Genomic DNA, 25,255 nt, shown 5'->3' on the forward strand with positions numbered 1-25,255 from the left:
CACCAGCAGTGGCTTAACAGTTGTCAAGCATGGAGGGAAAAAAGAACATACTCCCTTCACATGCCATCACAGTTTTACAGTAATGGAAAATTTATATCCTGCAGGTCTTGATGTAATGCAATACAGAGTCTGTTAACTTTGTGGCTTTTCAATCTTACCAAATTACATGCATGAACCAAATAAGGCATTGCAGATATTCATTTACGCATTTTAACATTTCTATTTCATTACAGGTAACTTACCTGAAATGCTTTCTCTGAATCTTCAAGTTCTAGAAGATGAAGAAGGTGACTGATGTGAAGCCTGACCAGCAGCTCTTTGGAGACAGGATGGAGGTTAACCCAACTTTCGCATAAATCGTACTCCTGTGATTGAAAATTACAAAACACAGACTGAAGGAAAATACATATTTTTTTCAGAAGCAACTGATATGCATAGACAGGCTCACCTGGAACTAACTCACAAATTTATCAAAAACAGAAGCAAATGAAATTAAAAAGCAACTGTGGTGAGCAAAGTTCTTTTCCAACTCTACAAGCTAAAAAGAATATCCTACAACTTCACATCCATGTTCTGCTTAACTTCTTTTTGGCCACTGCAAGTTACTAAGTAAAAAGTAAAATTGTTCAAGAAGTTACCACAACAGCAGATGTAATATTAATCACTGTTGCAGTATTCCTTACAAGTGGGATATCCTGCCAATGGTATTAATTTGTCCAGCCAGCATACCAAAGCCTGGGTCCTACCACCCTCTATATGTCTGACCTAAGCCCGAAGGAGAGAGGTAAATAAGGGATGTAAGCAACTGAAAACCTCAGAATGCCCATTAAAAAAAGGAAAATATATGATCCCCTTTTTTTCTCTACCCGATGCTAAGGAAGAAGGGATGGAATACTCCAAAAGTAGTCAGTAGGACCATCTACAGTAACAGCAAGTTCTTGCATAACTGTCCTAAGTCCATCCAAGAATAATGCTGCAGTTCTCCTTACAAGTGGGAAAGTACTAAAGCTACCGAAGAAAGAGGATGGGAGAAGAAGGAACTGAAGTATAGTCCAAAATGCCTTGAAGGATGGACCTGTCAAAACCTGCTTTGGCCATAAAAAAATACACCCAATCTTATAGAGTTTAAAGATCAAGTAGCTGGCTTCTAGAATGTCCATGGTATCCAAGCCCTTGAAGAAAAAATAAAAAGCACAACAGGAGACTACTGCTCAGGTAGAATGGGCTCTAACACAGGGAAGAGAGCAGTTTCCCATAATAGGAAAAACAAGCAATAGCCTTATAAAACCCAAGAAGAAATGGTTTGCTTGGAGACTGGCAAATCAAGCTTCTTATCAGGAAAATATATGAACATTTGCTCAGATTTTCTGTCCTTAGTCTTGTGTAGGCAAAATCTGAGCTACCAATGCAAATCCAAAGAATAAAGACTCCTTTTGCCCTATTCAGAGATGAGGGGAAAATGGATGGAAGACTGATAGATTGGTTTAAAGATAAGTCATTAACTACCTTAAGCATAAAAAGATTAGTCCTAAGGGAATCGCAGTCTCCAGGAAAACTACCACAAGGGCATGCAGTTCAGAAACCCTTTTATCAGGGGTCTGTACCACCAGCAGCACAGTTTTCAAAGTGTAAAATTTAAGGAGGAACTGGCTGCAGGTTCAAAGGGTGGCTAGGTCAACTTTTCCAGGACATAACATAACACAGGTCCCACGGAGGAGGAAAAAGCTTTCTTGTAGGCTTCATGTGAATGACACCTTCCAAAAATTGTTTGGCCTCAAATCTAGAACAAAGAGGTGGAGTGACCTCAAATCTATAAGAAAGAGGTGGATCCACCTCAAATCAAACACAAGGTGGTGGAACTAAAGGCAGGCAATCAGAAATGCCTGATAAATGGACCTTAAGAGAAGAGTAAGCCAGACCAGAATTGAACAACTCACACAGATATAAAAGAGCAAGAGGAATACTCACAACAATGGGGTCCTGGTTCTGTTTCTTGCACCATAAAAAAATCTCCATTCAGAAACACAAGATTGCTTTGCATTTGGTTTTCTAACCTCCTATAAAATCTGGAGCATATCCTCAAAAATAAACAAACAAATAAATAAATAGCAAATAAAAAGGATTCCCAACAGCAGACGGCACTCCAAAATTATGAGGGGGTTTCAGAGACATGAGAGCTTTAATTAGTCCACATCAAGTCCTGCCATTTCTTTTGAGAGTCTCTTGCTAAAGGAGAGCCATGTTTAGTCTTTTTACTGGGGATATCAGCCCACACAAATCTCAGACAGTCAGAGCCCTGCACTTCAATTAACGAACCCGGTACATCCTCATCGACAAGGACCCAAAAAATACCCCCCCCTCCTGAAATAACCAGCCTGGGTTCCTCCTTTTCATCATCAACAGATTTCAATTCAGTCCTGACAGATGTCCAAGTAGCTTGTTCCATATCAGCCTCCAATGGGGTTTCAAGAGCAGAGGCAGGTGTCTGAACTGGGCAACTGTAACTTTCATCACTGAACACAGCAGAGATGTTAATTTGGGGCTGGGCAGCTGAAGTTTCCAACTTAAATGTTTTAGATTTTTTTTTACTGGAGCTTCAAATGCTTTTTAAATAAACTGACAAAGAAGACAGACGGCTGTGTACAGTCTTATAGAAGAATGAATTACAAATCAAACACTCTCAAGCAAAACAAACATTTACTGTGACGGTCCTTACAGGGAATCTGTCTACCCTAATCACATTTCTCTTTTCTGGATGACATGTACTTAAAAGTTTCACAAACTAAAGAAAAAGGAAGGGAAGGGTCCCCAGTAGGGTACTTACCTGCCCAACGGCTAGGTAATCAGCTCAGAGACATACAACCAACAGACCGAAGCCAGAGTTCTACATTCGGAATGGCAACAAACTAGTTCTGAGGTATCGGCGGGTATATGTCCCTTATGTGTATTCTGCCTTCAGGCAGGGGTCATGCATCGGATGTAGAGTGTGGGGAAGGGCCCAGGCTTTGGTATGCTGGATGGATGTACAGATACCCTTGGCAAGATATGCCTCTTGTAAAGAATACTGCAACAGTGATCTTGGATGGACATATTGTACTATAACAAGATGGTTAATGGAAACCTTAAGTCACATGTGACAAATATTTACAGACATAACCAATGAAGAGGATTTTTTTTAATAACTAAGGGAGGAGAAAACCCTTTAATGTCTATAAAGGAGAACTATTTTTTTATTTATATAACTTACTTGGTAATTTCCACTACAGTGCTCTTCTGCACTCATCAATTTCAACAATTGGGCATGCTATTATTTCTATTACTGGAAGCATTATTGGGTCTATATCACGTAGTTGAACATTTACAATTTCCAACGACATATGGCGAAGACTATATGATCAAATTTATAAATGTTCGTGTGTGTGAATGGAAATCTCCATAAGCGGAGGTTTCCATTCACTTCAATTTCGTGCAATCTCGGAGTTGGTATATTTAAGTAGCGGGGGGGGGCAAGGGGGGTTTGACCCCCTGCATAAAACAAGTTTTACATTTTTCCATTGTTTTTATTTTTTTATACGTAATCGAAGTTCCGTAACTTCGGACATATGTGTTAGAACATATGTCAGTCGAAGTTACAGCACTTCAACTACGTGATACAGACCCATATTATTTTTGATTGCATATTTTTCCCCAAAGTGTGCATACGTGTGTTTTTGTGTGGCCCTATATTTATTTCTCTTTTTCCAGACAGAATCGTCCAGTGGAATCTGAGGGCTGAAGAGTGAATGTGTGGAGGAAAGAATGTTTTACATAGCATGTTTTCAGTTTGGCCTATTTTTTGGGAGGGGGGGTCAGGAATTTTACTGATAAGATCCTGAAATAAAGCTGCTTGTTTCAAATCATTGTCACTAAAAAGTGTTTGTGCACTGTGCATTTATTTCCAGCTATAGGTGTGTAGAGCCAATGCTAGTACCTGATGGCCTCTGTGTCTCCATTTTTTTTATGAGAAAACACTTTTGAAAGTTGGAAAAAAAATAAAAACAAGACTGATCCAATTGGTTGTATCAAAATAAACCGAATAACACACAAAATAACCACAAAAAAGAGCAATGGGACAGATTCACAATATAGTTTATATACACTACTCTCTTAGAATTGCAGGTAAATCTGCCTGCGCTCCAAATTGTTTGATCCAAGTGCTTAATAAAACATAAGGTCCTTCATGAATAAATCTACAAACTGTACAAGTCCCACATTTATATGCTCCTTTACTTTTATTTGTAAGAGCCAGGGGAATTTTTGTACTTTCTTTCTCCAATAATGCTTTAAAATTACTGGTCTTATAAACAAATAATGGACAACTGTCTACTACATTATAAACTTCACCATTTCTTTCTATAATTTTCCAATTGTTGCAGACTGCTCTTCTAATAGCAGAACGATCAACAGACATAAAAAGCAGGCTGGCATTTTATTACTTAAATGCACTTTGTCTTCAGTTTTAAAATAGTCGCAAAATGAGTGCTTCTTTTTGAACTTACTTCTTTTAGCTGCTGTCTATGGAGGGATATTATGTTTATGTATTTCACTTGAAAAAGCCCTGCAGTGAGTTAGGGTGAAAGCGCTTGTGTGAACTTTTATTAAATTATACCATTTAGCTGTATCCTGATGTTGCCTGGACCGTTTATTTATTTGTTGGCTTTAGCTATACAGTGTTCTGCTTTACTTATTTGGTTTGTTTTCAGTGTGCAGAACTGGGTGTGCAGGATATGACAACTTTAGATGGGGAAGCCGGTTTGGAGGAAGGAACTGGTCATACAGACCTGGTGAGGTTGTGTTAACAGCAGAGTGAGATGGCCGCAGCTATTTCTGGCTTGAATGCAGAGATGAGGAGTCTGAAAACTGACTTTTCCTGTTTGGAGGTTTTAACGCAAATGAATGACTCATTTCCATGTGGGCAGGGCAAAGAATTATCAACCAATTGGGTTGCAACACAGGTTAATGTACGTGGAGGACAGGTTACGAATGTTTCTCTCCGTGAGTTTGTTTCTGCTACTCAAACTGGTTATGGCAGTCAGTCGTTGTATTCAGGAATATCTAGTGGGGAAACCGAAGGGTTTACAAGGAAGGAGGGTCCCGTTTTATCGAACAGTGGACAGAATGGACAACTAAACACTGAGGTTCAGTGGACTGGCTTGAATTCAATTTCAGGTACTGTTACTCATTCTGTTAGTCCATCTAATGCTGATTCGATTGGTTTCAACAACTTGAGAGACTGGTTTGACCAGACTAAGAACAGTGTGAACATTTTCAGTGTTAACTTGGAAAATAATATAAAAAAAAAAAAAAAAAAATTTACACTGTGGTTGAACGTTCTGTTGCTATGGCTTCCTAAAGGAAGGAATTAAGAGACTTGGAGAACAGACTTTTTAAAATTAAATGTGTAAATTTGGATATTGCATATTTAGAAGATATTGCTAAACATACTGTTCCACAGGGACTACGTGTTTGCAAGTACCCTGATGGTTTTGTATATGACAATGTCATGCCTTGTGAATTTAACCAGATTTTTGATGACTGTGGGTTTAAAATTATAACTTTAATGTTAAAGTATTCAAGTAGAATATTTGTTGAAGGATGCAGAAAGGTCAAATCAAGCTATTAGAAGTGATTTGCTGTTTGACTTCTATAAAGATGCATATGAACACAGTTTTATTCGTGTAGAAAGAAAATGTGAGGATGTTTACTTAAGAAAGCAAAAAAAGTTAATTAGGGATTTAAAGCAGTATGGAGAGAACAGAGCTTACATTTTTAAAGGGAGAATAGCTAAAAGTAAAGTGTATGAAATGTCTAATGTTGTTGAAAATGTCAATTTAGTTCAAAAGTGGAATGAAGGGGTTAGTATTGATGATGGTAATCCACATGTTCCGAATGAAACCCTTTGGACCCGAAGATGGGTCTAGATTTTACTGGACATACAGCTGGTGGGGAGGATGAGGAGGATGTGAGTTAACAGGCTTTTTCGGCGGGCAGGGGGAAAGAGTCAGGTAAAAACAAAAAAGAAAGGGAAGGTATAATTGTGGACCCGGATGGTGTAACCTATTCTTACAATGGCTTTAAATTTTTTAACTTGAGTGGGACTCAGATTAAATTGGAACATTTCCACCTTTTTGACAAGAGCTTTAAGTTTGTGCCATCTGTGAGCTTTGATGTTTGTGATACCCTCATTGAACTAAAATTATTTATAAGAAAATTTAATTTTGCCCTAATGTTCGACAAGTGTGATGAAGGAAGTACAATTCAATTTAGAAAGGCAAGTACATATAATTCCCCCCCCTCCACCCAGCCCTACCAGTTTTTGAGGAGGTCATGGATATAAGTTAGACAGAAAAAAATAATAACATGCAGATGCTTTGAAAGCAGCAAAAAAAAGTTTTATGGGCAGGGGTAGCTGCAGTGTTAATGCTGTTTGCCACAGCAAGAGGTTTTCAGTTTCCATTTCATTGTTTGGCTGAGGTGCCTTCTCTGCATGTCTTCCTTCTTTCATTTGTATTTCTTGTATTTCTTCCAGGTAATTCTTTCCTTCTCTATTCCAAAGACATAGTGTGGGTGTGTTGAATCCAGTGAATTTCCACCAGTTCTGTTCTTCCCAGTCAGCACTCTCCAACAGAAATGTTAAATAAAATAGAATAAAATAAATAGAATCAGAGAAGAATGACGTAAAAAAACTGTGGGAAAAAAAAAAGCATAACTTATTCAGTCAATGCAAAACTAGCAAAAGGAAAAAAAGACAAGAAACCTCAAAAAATCAAGCTTGAAATTGTGAAAAAAGTCACCAAACATCAAAAACCATTGAACATTTGTCTTTTTTTGTGACCTCCTCTTTTTCTCATGGAAATAATAGGATTAAATAACATTAACAATGCTAAGTCTGGGACACATAATTGAATAATTATGATTTAAGGACATCTTTAATAAAATCTTCCTTACATATTTTTTCATCTTTTACCAATTTCCTCCTAATTTTTTTTGTATATCTTTCCTATTTTGTTTAGCAAAGTTTTCGTGTTGTAGTTCCCATGTTGTAGTAGTTGTTTTTGTGTACCGCAGTTTTTGTTGGTAACTGAATATTATCTTTAAAAAACCTTTTAATTCTTTCAAGTTCTGAAGGTTAAAACACATGAACTATACTCTTTATTAATATACTTGCTTCTGATTATATATACTAAGTACAATGTATGCTTTTACAAGCTTCTGATTATACCTTTTAGAGTTTTTATTGATATGTAGATTACTTTTAGAATGTCACATATTTACTCGTATGATAGAATGTCGCTAATTATATCTGTGTAAAAGAAATTTGATCGCAGGATATCCAAGCTCTAATTCTGACATTTTTGCTAAGATATTACATTTAAATTTCATGACAAAGAGTTCTAGGTAATGCCATCTATCTAGATTATATGTTGTCATTTTTGTTCTCTACATGGCTTTTTTCTTTTTTAGTTTTTGTGTTGTGGATGTCGTCCGCGCTTGATTGCGGCCACAGCCTACCACAGAGTTGCGTCCATTGGATGCACAACCGCAACATAGGCACGCCCATTTGCCAGAGCCTCCACGCAGAATGCACAACATTCACGATTTTCACTTATATTTTATGGAGGACAATCCTTGTTATTTTTATATTTTTGTCTTTTATATTTTTTTTTTGGCTTACAAGCACATAGGCAGTTTTCAGGGTGCAAAAAGAACTAATGAGCAAAATAATAATTTCTCAGTTCTATTAACTAATATTCCCCTAAACTAATATGCCCCATGCAAGAAGAACAGTCTGCACGGAGCGCCTATGGTCCAAGCAATGAGTGAAGCTCTTGCATGCTGTAGTGCGCCTGCAACGATGGGTGTGAGTGCAGCAGTATGTGTGCAGAGGACATGTGCACGAGTACGAGCCCAGTGCTGTGGATGCAGTGGGTGTGTAGTGGATACACATATGCCAAAACAATCATTACTGTCCGGATAAAAAGAAAAGAAGTGTTTGCCAAGCAAATACCGTGTCAGTGTGTAGTAACATAGCAAAAGAAAGAAAGCTTGCACAAAGCAAAACACTCCAGCCAAGTCTGCAGGGTATGCACACAACAAACCCCTGCCTCAAACGCCTGTGGGTTTACCAACAGTAGTACCGCAAAAATTAGTTGTGCAATCCCCCTTACCAGATTAACAAAATAAAGAAAGAAAAGCATTTTTGTAATTAGTTGGTGAAAAGTATTTTATTTTGATTAAAATAAAGGTTAAAAGCATTTTATTTTTACATTTTATGTAATCAGATCGGGTTACATGGTTATTTTATTTTTTATTGCCTTATTAATTCTGGATTTTACAAAAAGATTTACACGCCTCTTTTTACACTTTTTTTCATTTATCTTTTGGCAACTTACATATGATGGTAAGTTGGCAAGGTTCCTCACAAAGGGCGGTGTTTGGCATTGGCAAGTCTAAGTACTCTACAAAAACTTAAGCTTAGTCAACTACGCGCAAGGCATAACGAGCAGCAGACATCGCCACCCATGCAGGTCAAATACCTAGGTACACTGTGTGCCAACTCCTGCCTGTGCCAAAGCCAAATGTTACCCCCTATTGTAAGACAGGCAAAGCCAATGCACAGCCAGACAAAGTATTGTGCCCCACACAGCAAATGTTACCACACATTGTGTGCCGCAATAACAAGCTAACAGTCACTTTAACTCCCACACAAAATAATTAAGCACACAATATAAACACATTTTATAAACACATTCTGCAATAAAAAGGTGCAGAAAGAACACAAATGCTAAGTCAAATAGGTTTTAAAACTAGACCCATACACCAAAAGTCAAAGTATAAAATATAAAAGCAATCACAGATACTGTACAGCTCTTGATTTTCCTAAAATATGCACCTGGTTACCTATACACCATAACTGCTTAAGCACAATCTGATGTTTAGAACACAGGACCATGATCACCATCTTAACATAAATGTTCTACTTACATTAATGGCAAAAGAAAAAATAAATACCAATTTCCATAATATATCAGGGACCCCTTCCAGCTAAATGGCACATTCAAAAAAGTTAAGTTATAACATTAGCCCAGGCAGTCTTTTTAACAAACGCCACTTAACCACTATTGTATGTGAGGTACGGAAAAAGTCAGTCTTAAGTGCTTATATCAGCCCTCCCACCATAGTCAAATTAAACAACCACTAAGCTATGTGAGGCATAAACTGTTATTATGTTTTCCTCCACTATCATATCACATATGTAGGCAACCAGGCTAATTAATGCATTAATAAAATGTATACCGGCTGTCCCTTTTACACAAGCCCTGGATGGTTCTCAGTCTTTAGGGATTAGATTCAAAAAACCCATCATGTAAACATAGTATATGCACTGTTCATTTATGCATTCTATTCATAAGATGGCTTTTAGCTCAGGAGATCAAAACCCCAGACAAAAAAAAAAACCCACACACAGAGGTTTTCATTCAACATAGATAAAAGATCAGGGGAGAAACAACAGAAAATAGTTTGCCAAAAAAAAAAAACAACACATAAAAAGGAATTCATATGGACTCAAAGTCATCAGGTCAGCACAACAGAAAAATAAGGCTTGCCAAAAAAAAAAAAAAAAAAAGCAAAGTCAGTGTTTCACAAAGAACCATAACCTCAAACCAGCTTTGTCTGAAAGATATCAAAGGGCTTCCAGTCAGTCATTCAGATATCAGAAGTTCTGTAAAAATTAGTCACTTAAGTGATTTTTAGCCGTAAAGAGGTAGTAGATTTTTTATCCAAATGTTTTATTTTTTGCATTGGTCAATATGAAAAAAGTTTGCAGTCAGGATTTATTACTTAGTTTTCTCAGGCAGAAAAATGGGTGGCAGATTTTGTGTGTGTGTGGTTTATGATGGTATATGTAAAATAAATTGGTCCAGATATATGTTCTGAAATAAAGAGGAGATCTTCATTCTGGTAGATGTGTGTTGCATGTGAGGGTTTGCTTTTGCCTGGGTGTCATAAATGAGGTTGACACGTTTTTGTAGTATATGTCAGAAAATTGAGAGAAACAGATTGGTGTGTTCCATTACTCTGTTTTAAATCTTGAGGTTTTTCATAAAATCTTTGATTTTAACAAAAATTTTTCTTCTATTATCTTGTTGTCCACTTATAAAATGGCTAGAATAAAATTGAAAGTATGTGTGTTGTTTTGTGTGTGTGTGTGTGTGTGTTTTGGTGTGTGTGTGTGTGTGTGCTGTACAGGAGACTGTGGATTTTGGCTGTTGTTGTGTGTGTGTGTGTGTGTGTGTGTGTGTGTGTGTGTGTGTGTGTGTGGGTGTGTGTGTGTGTGTGTGTGTGTGTGTGTGGTGTGTGTTTTGGTGTGGGTTTTTTGTTGTAGGGGAGAAAGTATATGTAAGAGTGTGTGTGAGTTTGATTCTTCAATGAATGAGTTTCTGGTGGGCAGAGAACTTTCCACTGCTTCAATATATGTGGTTTTCTCATTTTCCTTTGGGTTTATTTGTTGTATAACTTTTTATCTGTGGCTATTTCAATTTTTGTACTATTGTAGAAGCTTTGCTGCTGATGAACAAGTTAGTAACAAGGAGATAATCTGTTTGGAATACTGGAATGGCTGTTTTTGGTATTGAGAATATATTGCTGCAGCTAGCAATGTTATTACCCTGCTATTATTACCTATGTACCAATAATAGAAACCATGGCTACAGAAGGTATCTCAAGTAGAAAATGCATATGGCTGAATGTAATGGCTGGGCACTACTGCTGGTGGAGGCCTATTTTTTCTTCCATGCATTTAAATAATTGTGATCTATGATGGGATCTAATTGGGAATGACCCACCCTATTGGCTGGTATTTATGAGTTGGTATTTGCAATTAAGGTATATACGCTGAGCATACATTTAAGGTGCTTTTTTTAAGGAATATAAGCTTACCTTGGGGGAGGAGGTATGTGCATCTGACATTTATGGTTTAAGTATTGGCAAAAATTTTAGGAGAAAATGTGGTTTCAAATCTAACTTAACTATGGAAGAAAAGCAAACCTTAAATAAACTAATGTTAAATAAGGAAGTCCGTATTATGAAACCTGATAAGGGAGGCGGTATGGTCTTAGTTAACGCTATTGATTACTCAAGTAAGATCTTGGAAATTTTGAATGATATCAATGTATATGTACCAGTTTCAATTAATGAAATTAACATTGCTTATAGGAAAATTGACCTGGTAATAGAAGAACTAATATTAGAAAATAGACTTGATAATAAATTGGGTAGTACATTGGTAATTAAGAAGGCTAGAATTGCTTCTTTTTTCAGTATTCCCAAGATACATGAGTACCACCAAACCGCCATATAGACCTTTAGTTTCAGGTGAGGGATCTAAGACCTACCCCCATAGCTACTTTTTTGGACCACACTCTCAAACACATTGTGGATGACTATGCATATTTATTAAAGAACTTGTGGGATTTTCTACGGGGCCTAACACTGGAAACATATGGAGGGGATGTGCATTTTCTAACCATTGATGTGGTAGACCTGCTCTCCTGTATACCTGTGGAGGAGGGTTTGGATTTATTCTGGGCACTTTTGAATGAAAAAAGTTCATCTCTTAGCTTTGACGTAGATCTATTGGTCAAACTTATAAGGACTGTGTTAGAGAACAACATTTATTTTGAAGGGTAGACCTTTAAACAAGTTGGGGGGTAGCTATGGGGGCAGCATGTGCCCCATATATGCCAACCTAGTCTTCTAAAAATGGGAAACAGATAATGTATTTAATCCTGTTTATTGGAACAAAATAAAGTTGTACCGACAGTTTTTGGATGATATTTTCATAACTTGGGATGGACCTGTGGATTCCATAACTGAATTCATTGAGTTTCTTAATTCGACCACCAGTTTTTTGAAATTTACATTTAAATTTCATTACAAGAGAATTGATTACTTGGATGTGAGGCTGGATAAAAGTAAGGGATGTTTAAAATCTAGAGTACACAGAAAAAAATACTTTCAGTAACTCTTACCTTCCATACAACAGTGCCCACCCTTGGAAACAGAAAAGAAGCACAGTCAAAGGTCAGATGGTTAGGGCTGCTAGGATGACCTTGGAGAAGGGTGATTTGCTTTCTGAGATCTCCTTTATCTCTGGGTTATTCAAGGGGCTACCCTAGTAAGTTGATTGAGGAGATAGCTGGTGAAGTTATTGAGGAATGAGGCATGAAGTATTTTCCTGTTAGGTAGTACCTTGCAGAACACCCTTGGTTGTAGAACCATTACAGAACAACAAAAATTCAAAAAAGCACTGGTTTTATAGTACAGTAATGCTTCAAAGGACATCAAAGGATTATTTGAAAGAAATTGGAAACTTAAAATTCAATCAAGACATTTTACACAGTGTGGGTGAAAACCCTAGCTTTGTTTTTAAAACGGGGATCAATCCAAAAAAGTTCTTTGAAAGGAATAGAGGGAGTTAGGATCCAGGGTGTTCTGGAACTAGAAAATGTGGGTGATGTGGTTACTGCAGATTCATTATGGACAAAAGTTATAACATTAGACAACGACAAGAGAAGTATTGTACACTTTAGGAAACATAACTGCATGACCAGGGGCATAGTATATTTGGCCTTATGTAAGGATTGCCCCAGGTTTTACGTAGGGAAATCGGAAAGGACATTAAACAAACATATTTATGAGCACACTTATAATATTAAGAAAAAGTACTTGAATAATGCATTATATAGACATTTACATGAAGAACCTAACCATTTGGGTTTTCTTTTTGGAATTTTGAAGCAAGTTCGTGTTGACCCTGGTGGGGGGGGGGTGTGATTGGGAGAATTGGTTATGGTGTAGGGAAACCTACTGGCAATTAAAACTGAATGCAGCCCAACCCCGGGTTTAAATGACCACATTTCCATTAAGCCCTACTTAATTAAGAGGGCTGAGAAGCTATAACAATATGTTGGGTTTTAAATACCTTTCAGTATCTATATGTATTTACATTATTACATCCTGCTTGGCTATTTTTATTATATTATCACATTTTTATTTATTTTTTGTTTTTATTATATATTTTTTAAGCCCTTATTATTATTATTACTTTTTATCCTTCACTGCTTAAGGATTGTTATAAGCTAGTTGTCTATGTATTGCTTTCTTATGGTTTTCTACTGAACTGCTCAGGGAATGATTGCACTCGTTGAGCTGAATGTACTTAATGTGATACTTTGACAAACTATGGATGAATGAATTTATGTGCAAACATATTACTTATTGATTTGTTTAGTATTTCAAGAGTGGGAAATGATTGTAATTGTTGATTAGAATATATTTAACTGTGGATGAATTTATCTATACAATACTAATTAATACTGCTTGCTTAGCACTTTAAATGTAAAGGGGTGCATTTTCCCTTAAGATCTTTTTGTGCCTTTTTTACCATGACAGGGTATTTAAATGGGGGATATTATGTTTATGTAGTTCACTTGAAAAAGCCCTGCATTGAGTCAGGGTGAAAGCACTTGTGTGAACTTTTATTAAATTATACCATTTAGCTGTATCCTGCTGTTGCCTGGACTGTTTGTTTATTTATTTATTGGCTTTGGCTATACGGTGTTCTGCTTTACCAAACAAATGTTGCCATATTCACAACACAAATTGGGCACTTGTTAATATGTTCATCTACATTATTGATGTTCTCCCTTACTTGGCCCATAATATAATTATTTTCAATAAGAACCCTCAGAAACTCAAAGACAGCATTATTAAAAAAATTCAACAAGATTTTGTAAAATGGATCACTGGACGTGGTTCCATTTAGAAACTTAAAAAAAAATCAAAGTCCTTTAGGGACAATCCCAAGGCTGATACAGTGCTCAAAATATTTGTTTTCTATAGAAATAGCTCAAATTTTTTTCAACTGTCTCTCCAGATTATCTAAATAACCCCTTAGTTCATGTTTAAGTAAATATCCAGTTTGTACATTATCAGAGTCTATAAAGGGGTTATAGTTACTACTGAAAATTGTAGCCATATTGCTAAAACTATGGCCCCCATCTGATCCGGAGAAAGTTATTTCCAGATTTCCTTCAATAATGGTCGGTTCATCATCTTCTGGTACATAGGAGCCACCTTTCGTATTTTAAATTTCATTCACTTGTCTGATCAATGAATTTAAGGATTTCTGCATCTCACCCAAGGTATTAAGTAGATTTCTGAGAATTCTGTGTTGTCTACCAAAAAATAAAACAAGACTGATCCGATTGGTGGCATATAAATAAACTGAACAAAACTACCACAAAAAGTGATTCATTCTTTAGCTTAGAAACACTACTCCCTTAGAATTGCAGGTAAATCTACTCATAACTCCTAATGGTTTGTTCTGAGTGTTCTAATAAAACCTAAGGTCCTTCATGAATAAACCTCCATACTGTGCAAGTCTCAAATTTATATGTCCTTTGCTTTTATTTGCAAAAGCCAGGGGAATTTTTATATTTTCTTTCAGCAATAATGCTTTAAAACTACTGGTGGTCTTATAAAACAAATAATGGACGGCTGCCTACTACGTTATAACATTCACTATTTCTTTCTATAATTTTCCAGTTGTTGTAGATTGTTCTTCTAATAGCAGAGCTATTAACAGACACATCTAAAAAACAGGCTGTCATTTTGTTATTTAAATGCACCTTGTCACCCCCATCCTAGGATCCAGCTTATAAAGAAAAAAATAATGGTGAAAAGTGGACATTCTTGCCTGGTTCTTCTTAACAGACTGAACCTCCACAGTTGACGTTAGCCTGGGCCCCTCGTCAGAAGTGAAATACTAAAGTTATCTATTTTTGTGGAAAAACATATGCCATCAGTGATCTCATCATGAACTTCCAACTAACCCTTTAAGTAGAATAACAGCCATACAGAATATTATATTCATAAAGTAGCAGAATGCATTCTTAAGAACTAAGCCAACAAGGAAAAGGAGAAAGAAGGTTCTGCAAATAAGGATTACTGCAATTAGGGGCACAGAGAATAGGCAAGAAGGGGCTGGAATTTACTGCAGAAAACTGACAAAAGTACCAAGGTACTGGGAGCGAACAATTAGAGACAGAAAGGTAACAGATTGGGAAGGGACCAAGAATACATTTGGACTACAGACTGCCTTCCCTATCAAGGACTGATATCAAAGTATAGGCAAAGAGAAAGGAATAGGAGTATCCTGAGTTAAATACCAGCACAGTTAGAGGTTTTAGTAGATGCTAGAACAGAAGTTCTAGTTAAAAAAGGGATAATTAGTAAGCCATATACAATACTGTATGATAACTACAGGAATCAGTCAGAGGTTAGAAAAGATTAGGTAGAAAGACTGGATAAACAATTCAAGAAGAAACAATGGGAGGATATATTCATGGTTCTCAAATATGCAACAAAGTCTAGAAGATTTAGGATTTTTGTTTGGAAGTGTTTGCACAGTTACTTTTACACCCCAAGCAGACTCCAGATAATTTTTTCTCAGGTACATTGCAAATGCTGGAGGTGTGATGCGGTGGAAAAAATGGTAACTGGGAACACATTTCTTTGGGAGTGTAATGAGTTGGCAGACCTTGAAAATTCCCTGCAGACTACTCTGTCAGAAATACTGTGTGAGCAACATGGTATAACTAAGGAAATTATTTTTTGATCTGAATTGCTTAGCCATAGTAAGGCCTTGCTGAGTTGAATTCTGTTGGCTGCCAAAAAGAAAAAGCAATTACTACAAAATGGAACTCAAAGTCTAAACCAACCACATTCGATGTAGTGAATACAATAACACAGACAAAAGAACTGGAATTGAGATTTTTAGAAAAAGGTATCAGCAAATTACATAGGATGCAGCACAAGTGACCCAATGCTTGCAGTGAGACAGACAGTTGAAAAGAAGCTAAAGGTGAGAAAAGAGTCCAAATGGATATTCCTAGACTTGTAGGAGGCATACGACAAAGTCCCAAGAAAGCTGATTTGGGGAGTCCTTCAGTGCTTCAAAATCCCAGGAATATTGGTAAAATTAGCACAGGCTATGTACAACGGCCCAAAGACGAGTATGAACAGTGTTCAGAATTTTCAGAATAGTTCCCAGTGGGAGTAAACGTGCATCAGGATTCAGCTGAATTAGCTCTGAGCACACTGCTGTTCATACTGATGATGGACTATAGTATGAACAGCAGGAGACAGATCAACAAAGTTATTGTATGCAGACAATGAGGAAATATAAGCAGACTCTGAGCAAGAACTTCAGCACAGGAAAGGGGATGGAATGCAAAACTGAAACCACGTGGGATGAAAGTGAGTACAAATAATACAGGTATAATGGGAGCAAATTACGCAAATCAAAAGAAGCTGAGAATGGAGGGAGAAGGGAAGACAGGCGAACAGGTTAATAGCTTCAAGTATCTGGAAGGGTTTGTTGAGAAGGGAAGTCTGAATGAGGAGATCAATGCTTGAATCAGAGGGGCTGCAGACAACTGGTGCAGTGTCAGGGCCAGTGTGACAAAAGAATGCCAAAGAAGCTGAAAAGTAAGATGTACAAAACAATGGTGCGACCAGTTCTACTGTATGGTACAGAAACTTAGGCAGTAAAGGCAGAGTAATGGACGAAGTTAGAGTCGATGAAGTGCCTGAGACAGGTGATAGAATGCACAACACTGGACAGACAAATAAATGAGGACATCAGAGCAGAAGCCAACAAGAACAGATAATGGTGGTTTGGGCACAAATGCCGAAAAGCAAAAGACAATCTGGTGAGGAAGACTTGGGACCGACAGGAAGAAGGCAAGAGGAAATGAGGACATCCAGCAAAGAGATGGATGGACTGTGTGAGAGAAAACCTGCAAAAGTCAATCATGACTGTCGAAAAAGGTAAGAGAGTGGCATTCAATCGAGAATGGCAACAGTTGACATGACACCTCAAACCTATGTAGAAACGGGAAAACAGAGATTGCTGCTGCTGCTTTCTGTCCTCTTCTGGGCTAAACTTAGCCATTAGTTCATTATTTATTACAGTTTCCTCAAATAGCCTGTTTATCTAATAACATTGCTTTCTTAACATGCTTTCTAATAAAGTCCACAAATATGAAAATTAGAACTTCTGCTTAAGTTTAGCCAAACTAGAAGTGAGCAGTAATCTATAATTATAGATTCCCCATATACTTTAAACAACAGAACAATTTTAACTAATTAAAATTAACTTCCACTTACTCTGCATCTTTTAAACTTTTCAGCTAAAACCAATACATCAGAACATGTAAACACAGTACTTACTGTTGTAGAAACTGCAAAGATTCATATGGGCTACAGTCAACAATTTTCTTTTAAGAGTCAACACTTACTCAAGCATACTTTGATCACTGTCTTTGTTCAACAGATCTAATTCATTCATCCATGCCAAGTCTCTCATTTTTTGAGAGATTCTTTACTTCCTTTGCCTTTTCTTGCATTTTTCTTTGGAAGACTGGGAAAGGTTTTGCTGATTATCTTTCTGCATGAGTGGCCATGCGTTTTTCCTCCATTTACTGCTTCACTTAGTGCAGAGTCTTTCTCCATCTGCATTTATTTTTTATATTTCTTCCTTCCTTCCTTTCATTAAGTTCTTTGACCAGTCAGAGAATCCTTATAGGTCTTCAGTCCCATTGGATTAAACACCAAGTAAAGCTGGATATGAATCATAATTTCATCTATCTGTATTTTCTCATGCAAGAAATGAAAACATTTTCCTGCTTCAGGCCTAGTGTGAAAAAATAAGTATCTACAACATTTATTTATTTGCTGACCAAATCAATCCCACTCGGCTAGTAACCTCTTTTCAGGAGAGGCCCAAGGTGGCATTTATATTACTACTACTAGTGAAAATTTGGCCATACAGGTACTGTGGGATCTTTAACATCCATCTGAGCTACCAGCTCAGGCAGATGGGGCCTCAGTTTAATGTCTCATACTAAGGACATAAACTTTGGTATCCCAAACACTTAGAATTGTTCCTTTTTTCCACAAAATGGAAAAATAATCTCTTCTTTTAGCTGATGGGTCTGTGTTGTTTTCTGGCTCCTGCACATGGTGCATTCAATTTGTGTACTCTAATTTATTGTCATTGAAAGAAAGCCCAGTCTATGTGATTAAGTTCTTCATAAAATTTTTGTAGTTCTTATATTCAAGTTGAAATGTTACATTATCTTTCTGACATCTATTTTCTAATTATGTTATTTCTGTGTTATTTTTTGTAATTCATTTTTTTTGCCATTTTTTCTTTTGATGCCTTTCCTGCTAATTTCATTCCTAAAGTTGCTTTCATTTCTTGTATTTTTTGTTGCTGGTGGATACACAATCCAGATGTGTATCACTAATTCTGAGCATCTCTGCTTGCACTTGATCGATGTGTTTTCTCTAGAGTGACTGATGAAATTTCTCCTATTTCTGCCATTTCCAACTGATTTTCTATCTTTGTTTTGGAAACATTTGTTCTCTTTTTTTTCTTTTTAATTCCGTTTTTCTTCTCTTGACAGTTCTTCTGGAAATCATACACATTTCAGCTGGTGATTTCTATTATCAGTTTACATCAATTTACAGGATTTTGCTATTTTCTATCACCTTCTCAACCTGGAGTTCCATTTTCAGCAACTCACATTTCCACCGCCTTATCAGAACTCTTCTGTTCTGTCTTTCCCACCCTTGACTGAAACAAACAGAAACTGGTCTCTCTCAATTCATTAGCCTTTCTATCATAATATTAGTGCTGTCTTGCATATGTACAAGAAATACAATGTTCTCTGTAATTTCAGTAGGTTGGGTAAAAGTTTGGGAGGTGAATGGTCAGATTCAGAGCTACTGTTAACACAGATTTGTCTTCAGTGATATTCTTTCACTATGGAATATGTTAGTAGAAGAGAGGTGGGGGAGCATGGTGTACCCTGCTACAAATTATATATATGCTGCTCTTAAAACTTGACTGCTTCATCAAAACATAAATAGTATTCAGTCTTATAGGTTCATAGATTGATACTAGGCTATCTGCCCCTAGGGCATTTATAAGCCTAGCCAGAGAGTGTTTGGCTTTCGCCACCCTTTTAGATTAGTTGACTGTGCGTATGTCACAGTCAGTCTATAGTCATCCCTCTTCTGTGGGCTTCTATAAATTAAGGTCTAATTTTACTTTTAAGACATCATTTGCTAATTGATTGATTGTCAATCCAACATCACTGAAAAATATACATACTGAAAATCCTAAAAGCAGAAATAAAGCATAAATTTGATTTAAAGCATCCAATACTGTAACTATATTTGATTAAGACACAGATAATTAAGTAATTTCCATCCAACATCCTTACAGCAGGACTCTATTATGAACCAAACTAGCCTTCTTAAACCTATTTCAGATATAGGGTAGGTCCAAAGGTAGTTTATGTAGATGGAGGGGAGGAGCAAAGATGGAGTCTTGTGGTACTCCTTGTTTGATTTTGGCTAGAGGTGAGGAGGAGGCGTTGATTTTTACAGAGAAGTGGTGGTTAGAAAGATTGTTGTGGAATAGGGGGTAGATAGCACATATGGATTAATTCCTTTACCAAGTAGGTAGTTTAGTGTTAAGCTGTTATCTACTAGATCAAATGTTTTTCAGCTTGGTAAATATAACATTAAGTTCCTTTTCATTCACTCCCAAGACAGTGATGGCTGCTGGGCACTACTTGTCTGTGGTCAGCTAAACAGGAACAGTGTAGTTGCTGCACTATTTCCAGCCTTGTCTATGGTGCGTTTAGTGTTACATATGCCATTACATCCTTTGTTTGGGACCTATACTGCAGTTATCTCTCAGAGATTGTTGTTGCAGCACATGTTTTCTACTTTACTGTTACAACATTCACAAATCCTTTGGATTCTGGATGTGACATTTCTGTTCTTTAGTTTAGACTATGACCAGTGTGTGCTTCTGTGTGCATCTTGTGCTAACTATGCAGCTTAGATGTTGAAAAGAATAAATTTCAATTTGTCTTAAATTCTGAAACCTGCTCAATTGGTGCAGTACACCGTCCGCTTATTTACTCATTAAGACACTTGGCACAGTTGGTCTTTAAATTATTTAAACTGTTGTAGGAGGAGTATCAGATGACAGAAAGCAATGTCTTCTCTAGCCAGCATCCGACATGGTATTTTTCATGGCTTGTCCTGGTCCCTCTATTTTTCTTTACTATTGCTAATGATATGGATAAAATATAGGTTCATAGTAAATACTAGAAAGTCAGTTTGCAGACCATTGCAAGCCTAACCAAAACACCTATTCAGAAGTACCCTTAAGCCTCAAGGAGTCGAGACAAGATAGACTGGAGGAGAACTTAATGCTACCCTTCCAGTTTTCTAGGCTTGCCTTGATCATAGCAAGGTGTTATTCTGTTTCACACATAGTAGGTTGTTTCCAGAGTTGACGAATACATTGCAATACGAGTGTACTGCACCTTTTTTCTTATTTATCTACTGAAACCAGACCATGAGGCAGCCGGAGTAAGGGCAGAACTACCATAAGTACTGCTGTCAGTGGCAATATGGAGAAGGATGGAAATCAAACTCCCTTCTAGACTGCCTGAATAAGGGTAATCTGGTCAGTTCTTGCCCCACTGGGGAATGAATTAACTCAAGGATTTTATGAAGTGGTTGATGGGCAGACAGCATTAGAAGCAAAAAAAAAAAAAAAAAAAAAAAAAAACTAAAAAATGCATGTTTTTAAATAAGACCAAAAATTTCAAAGAACACCCCATGGGTTTAAATACAAGGAGGATTTTCTTGCTTTAGCAATGACATCCTGCCACTAAACTATTTATCAAAAAAAATTCAAAGCAGAAAAAACAGCTGACAATTGCCAGTGCACTAAGCTATTTCCTTTGTTTTTATATGCATCAAATAAATATTCAAAGTGCATCTATACTTTGAGGCACCTTACCTTAGCTGACAGGATAACATTCATCACTTTCTCAGGGTCACTGCTACTGTCCTCCTTCAGCTCCTGCCAGGTGGCCCAAGGTGGTTGGGAGGTCAGACTCAGAATCTGGAAGGAAGTGGAAAACAGTCAAAAAGCAATACAATATCATAACAACTCTAAACATGAAGTGGTGAAAAAGATAAAAAATGTTAAATTACATTATATACAGTTATGGATCTAGCAACATCTCTAAAGCCCCATATTTGAAATATGAATTATTCAATGTTGGAACTTGGCAATGTTTACAAAGTTACAGCTGCCAGGGTTAACATGTCTTGAGTTCTCCATTCCACTAAGCCATATACTCTTGGCTCTTCTGTAAATATCATTGGTGCTGTATCTGTTTAAAATCGAAGAGGAATGCAAGTAACAAAGGAGAAGTGGATGCAGATGGCAAATTTCAACATCAGGTTCAACGATCAAAAGCAGCCACATCCTACACTGTATTCTGCAGGACACACAAAACTAGTTGCTTATAAAATGATCTATGGCTCTAGAAAAAGGTTTACTCTAACTTAAAGAACTATCCTATTCACCCATCCATTTTATACCCTGGGCCTATGCTGACAAGCAGCAGATAAAAGGCAGGAATCAGACCTGGATAGGATGTCAGTCCATGGTAAGGCAAAACTGTACCACCAGGGCCAAATTAGCATCATAAACCAAGATATTAGAATCATAAACCCAGATGATAACATTATCATGGAAAGCTGAAAATCTTTAAGAAAATCCACACAAGCACAGGGAGGATGTACAAATATTATAAAGGAGGTACGCAACCAAAAACTGAACCAGATAACCAAACGCTGTGAAGTCATAAAAAACACCACGACGTCCACTTGAATTATCTACTACTGTCAAGAAATGCTATCTTCAAACACATTTTTCTTGCCAACACAGAAATATTGCCATGTACAAGATAATGCAGAAAAAAAAAAAAAAACATGGGAGGACACAGAGTCCCAGAGGGGACAGCCTGAAAAAACTTCTCTATAGCTACCACAAAATTCTATGTAAGCTTAAGGAATGGCATGTAACCATTCTGGCTCCCTAAAAACAAACAGCATAGTTATGATCTCTGATGAAAACAATAGTAAAAACAGATTTCATGATCTAAAACCAACAGCAGATAAACAGAACGCAGCAAAGCTAAATAATGAGGGAATATGGAACAAGGCAAAACAATGCATAAAGGTAAAGATGGGAAAAAAAGTGTAGAAGTCATCCACCCAAGGCTTTGAAATGTATGCATAAATGCTGCATCAGAGACATGGTTTCTCGGTGTAATAAGCTGACAATCCAAAGCCATTTTTCAGTCCTTGTATCTAACTGCAGAATGTTGCTTACCTTGTAATTTTATTGTTAACCAGCTATTTTCTGTAAAATTGTTGTTCTGCTTTTTTGTTTGTTGTTTCCGTTTATTCATACATAAGTCCACCTTTACTTATTGTATTATGCTTAATATTTTTTTATTGTTAATGATTGTTTACTTCTTGTAATTGGAGCTTTTCTCCCCGAGCCTCTACTGAAAACGGATATTTGTCCAGCTAGACTAGCCCGGTCAACAAATGTAAAATAAAATAATAAAATAATATAAAAAAACCTGCAAACAAAATGGACAAATTAGACATGCCGGTAAAACCAGCAATACTAAATGCAATCAAACAGAATGCAATAAACACCTTCATACATTCAGACTTAAGGATTCCAGCTGCATTCAATTTGATTAACAGCAGGCGGATGGTATTTACTTATCTAGCCTGATCTTTTAAGTGTACTTAATATTCTACCTCTACTCCTTCTACAGCTTCCAATTTACCCTTTCCTGACAACACACATGCATTCTTAAATGTTTCTTCAGACTGCCCCTCCAACATAGATTCTGTAAGGCCATTCCATTGGACCAAAATTCTTAATGTGAAGCACTTTTACTGATCCACAGAACTAATAACTGCAATCTTTTTCCCTCTGCCCATCAACCATTCTTGTTTAGGTTGACTGCATCATAACTCAGTGATTATAATCATGTGATCCCATAGCATATCCCACACACACTAACAACTCTTTTCTGGACTAGAACAGCTCCAGCTGCTCTAGTCCTTGGTCACAGCTTTTCTCGTCCATCCTACACAATCTAACAATGGGCTTCCCAGGGACTCCTAAAAGTAAGTCTAGTGTCCATTTTCTTTATGACTTTCAGAACTACAGACAGCTCAAGGTGTGGTCTGTACAGGCTGGTAGACAAGCAGCACTGGAATCCATCCTCCCAACAATACACCCTAAACATTCTGCCTGCTGCAGCTAATTTCCTCTTATTCTGTTCCTGGTGGCTTGGTTCAGGTGGCTTCAACAGCCCCAGATCTTTATTTTTGCTAAATCTTCCCCAGTTTTACTCCTCCACCTGAAACATCACCACAGATGTGTTGTATTCCAGCTGCTGCACTACACATCTATTTGTATTAAACCTTCAACTACAATCTCTTCAGTTCACTTAGTCATCTATTCCAAATCCCTCCCTAGATTCTTCACCCCATCCTTCACTACTGCAGGTAATACTGTCATCAACTGAAAGGATGATTTTGTCCTATTTTCCCTCAGTTATGTCTGAAATTAAAACACTAAAAAAATACTAGACCGAAGTCTGACCATGTATGATGTATTACTCTATAATTCATATCCCTTATTTCTGACAATTTTTCACCACAACCCACTGTGTCTTACCATTCAATAATAATGCAATTATATTCTTCAGTCTCAAGTCCACTCCAGCTCCTCCAGTTTTTGTAGCTGCAGTCTCTTCAGGACAAAGTCAAAGGTTTTGGTGAAGTCCAGGCAGACCTCATGAACTGGTGCTCCCATGTCAAATGATCCACTAACATTCTAACACTGGATCAGTTTTAAATGACAGCTCCTTCTGGCTTTAAATCCCATGTCTGTAGCTGTCCTAGCGACTTTAGTCCTTAAGGAAAGCATCCAGCCTTTCCTCCAAGATTCTTTCAGTGGCCTTTCCAGACATCACTGCTGTCTAACAAGGTTATAGTTACCACCACTTCTTCTTCTTTTGGCTTTTCCCGGTTACGGGTCACCACAGCGGATCATCTGTCTGCTCATGATTGGCAGTGGGGTTTTACAGTGTTGAGTTGCCAGCCCGGCGCCCAACCTTCCACAAAAGGCACACACGCACACACTCACACCTAGGGCCAATTTTAGAGTGTCCAATCCACCTACTGCATGTCTTTGGGATGTGGGAGGAAACCCCACGACCATAGGGAGGACATGCAGACTCCGCACAGAAGGCACCCCAGCCAAGAATTGAAGCGGAGAACCTCTTGCTGTGAGGCAGCAGCGCTAACCGCTGAACCACCATGGCCACCCTGTTATAATTACCACCACTACTGTGCACAAATGTTCCATTGGTGCCATTTTTCAGTCCTCAGGCACCAACACTACTGCTCTGATGAAGATCTCTATCAGAGGATTCACCAATGCACTCGATGTTTGAAGACCTGGAAGTTGACTCATCTCGTCATTGTGCCTTAGGGTAGACAGTTTGTTTCTCTACTTCCGTATGCTCTAGCATAATGACTGTTCTCCTATGTGTCAACTCCCTTGGCACCCTCCCTCTCCTTTTCCTTTAACACAAATGAAAGTATTCATCAAATACTCCTGCCCCTTTCTCCATCTTCCATGATTAATTCCCACTACACCCTAATGCAGTATGGTCATGATAGTCCCTCCTTTACTCCTTTCTGCTACATGTCTAAATAAAAGCCTTTACCTCTCATTTCTAACCCCTTCTGCTAGAGCCTTTCAACTTGCTCTTTTGTTCCCTTTCTGCTAATCTCTCCCTGCATCCTCTTTTCTCTCTGTCTTCTGTCATAAGCCTTACCTCCTTATACAGCCACACTGATCTCTTTTTTCAATTTTTGCTTCTTCCAATCCAATCTAAACCAATGGGAGTTGAGCATAAATGTCACGAGTATATTTAAACTTGTATAATGTGTTTTATTTATTACACTGAAGAAGGCAAGTGAGTGCTGAAACCGGTCTGTTTTTTTTTCTCATATCTGGATGACTTAGCCATGACTTGAAGAATAACATATACAGAATTAACCATCTCTGGCTTTATGTTGGCTGTTTTTTGGATTAAAGTCTTTTTGCTTCTTTCCCAAACTTTTGTCCAAACCCTTAATAGCCATGACCTATGACCCATTCCCA

At 37.4% G+C, this 25,255-nt stretch overlaps 1 protein-coding gene across 2 annotated transcripts in view; it reads right to left on the minus strand.

The window, feature by feature from the left end:
• Nucleotides 1-25,255, minus strand: part of ZFYVE26 (zinc finger FYVE-type containing 26) — a 3,506,023-nt gene that overhangs the window by 1,516,017 nt on the left and 1,964,751 nt on the right. For both annotated transcript variants that reach the window (XM_044074068.1, XM_044074069.1), the window contains 2 exons: nucleotides 20,999-21,103; nucleotides 243-365 (listed from right to left, as the gene is read on the minus strand). In XM_044074068.1, coding sequence (XP_043930003.1) covers nucleotides 243-365; nucleotides 20,999-21,103 — 228 coding nt within the window. The remainder of the gene's footprint in view (nucleotides 1-242; nucleotides 366-20,998; nucleotides 21,104-25,255) is intronic.

This window comes from Protopterus annectens, chromosome 6.part0 (genome assembly GCF_019279795.1).
Source record: "Protopterus annectens isolate FY-2018-M chromosome 6.part0, PAN1.0, whole genome shotgun sequence".
Taxonomy (NCBI): domain Eukaryota; kingdom Metazoa; phylum Chordata; order Ceratodontiformes; family Protopteridae; genus Protopterus; species Protopterus annectens.